Source organism: Branchiostoma floridae, chromosome 15 (genome assembly GCF_000003815.2).
Source record: "Branchiostoma floridae strain S238N-H82 chromosome 15, Bfl_VNyyK, whole genome shotgun sequence".
Lineage (NCBI taxonomy): Eukaryota > Metazoa > Chordata > Leptocardii > Amphioxiformes > Branchiostomatidae > Branchiostoma > Branchiostoma floridae.
In genome coordinates, this window is record NC_049993.1 from 5,041,912 (window position 1) to 5,044,596 (window position 2,685).

Here is a 2,685-nt window from a genome sequence, read left to right on the forward strand (position 1 = left end):
GCCGTCGAAACCCAGCACTAGTAAATCGTCCAACTTCACCAGCGGCGAGCTGACTGATATATATATTTTTTTTTGATGATGGAATATCTTTGGGTATTTTGACCATAAGATGGACAAAACTATACTGAAAATCCTGTTGGTTTTGAGTCAGGCAACAAATTGGTATTGTTAAAACGTGCTAATGTAATAACAATTGAAACCAGCGGCGGGTAACGCATATGAATAGCGACGTTGACACAGGGGAGATATCGTAACATAAACATTACTACGGCCCGCCTTTTAAATTTTCAACCAATCACGGACAGTTTCCAATGGAGACAACAGTGACTGACATCTAACTTATCATCAATATTCATGTCCCACAAGTGGAGATTTTTCATGGCCTTTTGGATATATATATATATATATATATATATATATATATATATATATACTACTTCAAACCGGATCAGCATGCAATGTAAAGTGAATAAGCAAGGCTGGCAGCTGCAAAATATACATGCATTGTTTTCCTACGTATAAAATCAGCTAACATACTTACCACAAATCCACAATCTGAGTAAGAGAGTTAGTTAGTGAGTGAGTGAGTGAGTGAGTGAGTGAGTGAGTGAGTGAGTGAGTGAGTGAGTGAATGAATGAATGAATGAATAAATGAGTGTGTGTGTGTGTGTGTGTGTTTGTGTGTGTGTGTGTGTGTCTGTGAGTGTATGAATGAGTGAGTGAATGAGTTAGTGAGTGGGTGATAGTGAGTGAGTGAATGAGGGTGAGTCAGCGACAATGACAGTGACAGTGGCATATTTCTGACGTAAGGGGAAGGTAATAAAAAAGTTTACCTGCGATTTTGACTTGGTTCGAGGAACATTCCGGACAGTTCACCAGTTGGAACTCCTCCGCCTGCTCCATGTTGTAATCCGTGCTGGCCAACACGATGACGTCACCTGGTTGCCAGGAAGTGACGTCATCTGTCAGGCTGATGACAGTATCCGGTGCCACAGCGTCTACAGACATCTCCAAGTGCTTGTCACCTATAAGTGATCGATTTTATCAATTATTATTAACAACCACATATTTACAACAGCCGACGTTTCAGTGACCGTCTTTCACCTTTCTTAGGACAATAATGACTGTGGGACCGCGTAGCACAGTGGTACTGTCTTCGCCTCGTGACCGAGAGGTTGCGGGTTCGAATCCAGCTAGCGCTGCTGTTTTACCGATCTTGTGCCCTTGGGAAAGGCACTTTACACTGCTTTCCTCACTATACTCAAGTGAAAATGAGTACCTAGCTTCGGCTAGGGCCGTCCCTCGGATAGGACGTTAAATGGAGGTCCCGTGTATGGGGAGAGTCACACCCTATGCACGTTAAAGAACCCCCACACGTGCGATGGTGCGGTGTGAGATGGAGCAAACCTTTCTGTCTGGAGTTGGTGATTCACTTCAAATCACCCGGTTGGAGGCCTGGCGAACCTACATACCGTATTAGCCTGACTAAAATCAAGCCCCTAGCGGCCGGCCCGACAATTGCCGCCACCCGTATTAAGCCCAGCCGGCGAGAGCTTGTGTAAACACAGGCTACATACCGTATCAGCCAGCGAAAGGGTATATCACCCCGTAAGAGGCGGTATAACCCCGCCGCGTGTAGACATGTGCGAACATGTGCACATGTGTGTATGGCGGCTTTGAAAAGGTGTTCTTAACACCTGTTTCGCCATACCCTCCAAATGGAGAATCCCAATAAATAAATAAATAAATAAATAAATAAATGACTGTTTCTACTTCGTACTGCAGCTAGGTGTCGCTGCTGCAGTGTTACAAATGCGGAACCCAAACGTTAAGTACAGTGCGTTGTTCACTTACCGTTGGCCCACCAGCTGGCAGCGCTGACCTTGAACTCTATCCCGTCATTCGTCGTGAAGACCTTGTCAGCTGTCGCCGGGGTGTCTTCCGTTACTATGGAACAGAGTTGACAATAATCATGCAAACCTGATTTTTTTTATAAAGAAAAAAATCAAAACAACACTCGTATACAGTGGAGTTATATTTCATGGTCATATGACATTGACCAATGAGAAGGCTCCATTTTGCCTTAACCACCGGTCATTATTACTCCATATTCACCACTTGTGAACTCTGTAAATACAACACGGCGGTCAAATGAACTCTATAACTTGGTCTTTTGCTGTCAACTTGACACATATTTACACATGCGTTAAGGAGTGTGATATTGAAATATTTCCATGTACAGGACTTATCTCACTTATGTCATTTTGATATATGATGTTACCATTAATAACCTGCTCACTCGGTGATTTATTCGGTGGTTATAGAAACCGACCAAGCCTTATGACATACATGTTCTGCTTTGTGTCGTTGACCAACCAGTAGCCTCCATTTGCAATTCGGGATGAGACTGTGCTTTCAGCCAACAGGGGGTCGGTTATTAGAATAACCAACCACTTGTTCATACCTATTTAACATGTGTGTATGCGCGTCACTGTTTAAAAGACCTTTAGCCATAGGTTTGGAAAAATTTACATATATGAAGATGTACAGTATATTCCCACCTGAGTACATGATTGTGTTTTCCACGGCTGAGAGGGGGTCTCCTTTAACAGCGACAAAAGCCCAATATTGTCTATGGAGGGAAATATCGATATCAGACTTTATGAGAACATCCTAATTAAATCG

At 43.2% G+C, this 2,685-nt stretch overlaps 1 protein-coding gene across 1 annotated transcript in view; it reads right to left on the minus strand.

Moving 5' to 3' along the window:
* Positions 1-2,629, minus strand: part of LOC118432225 (cell surface hyaluronidase-like) — a 7,535-nt gene extending 4,906 nt beyond the window's left edge. The window contains exons 1-3 of the mRNA XM_035843754.1: positions 2,562-2,629; positions 1,855-1,947; positions 834-1,025 (exon numbers count right to left, since the gene is read on the minus strand). Of these exons, the coding sequence (XP_035699647.1) occupies positions 834-1,025; positions 1,855-1,947; positions 2,562-2,571 (295 nt within the window). The 5' untranslated portion in view covers positions 2,572-2,629. The remainder of the gene's footprint in view (positions 1-833; positions 1,026-1,854; positions 1,948-2,561) is intronic.
* Between the last annotated feature and the right edge of the window lie 56 nt (positions 2,630-2,685).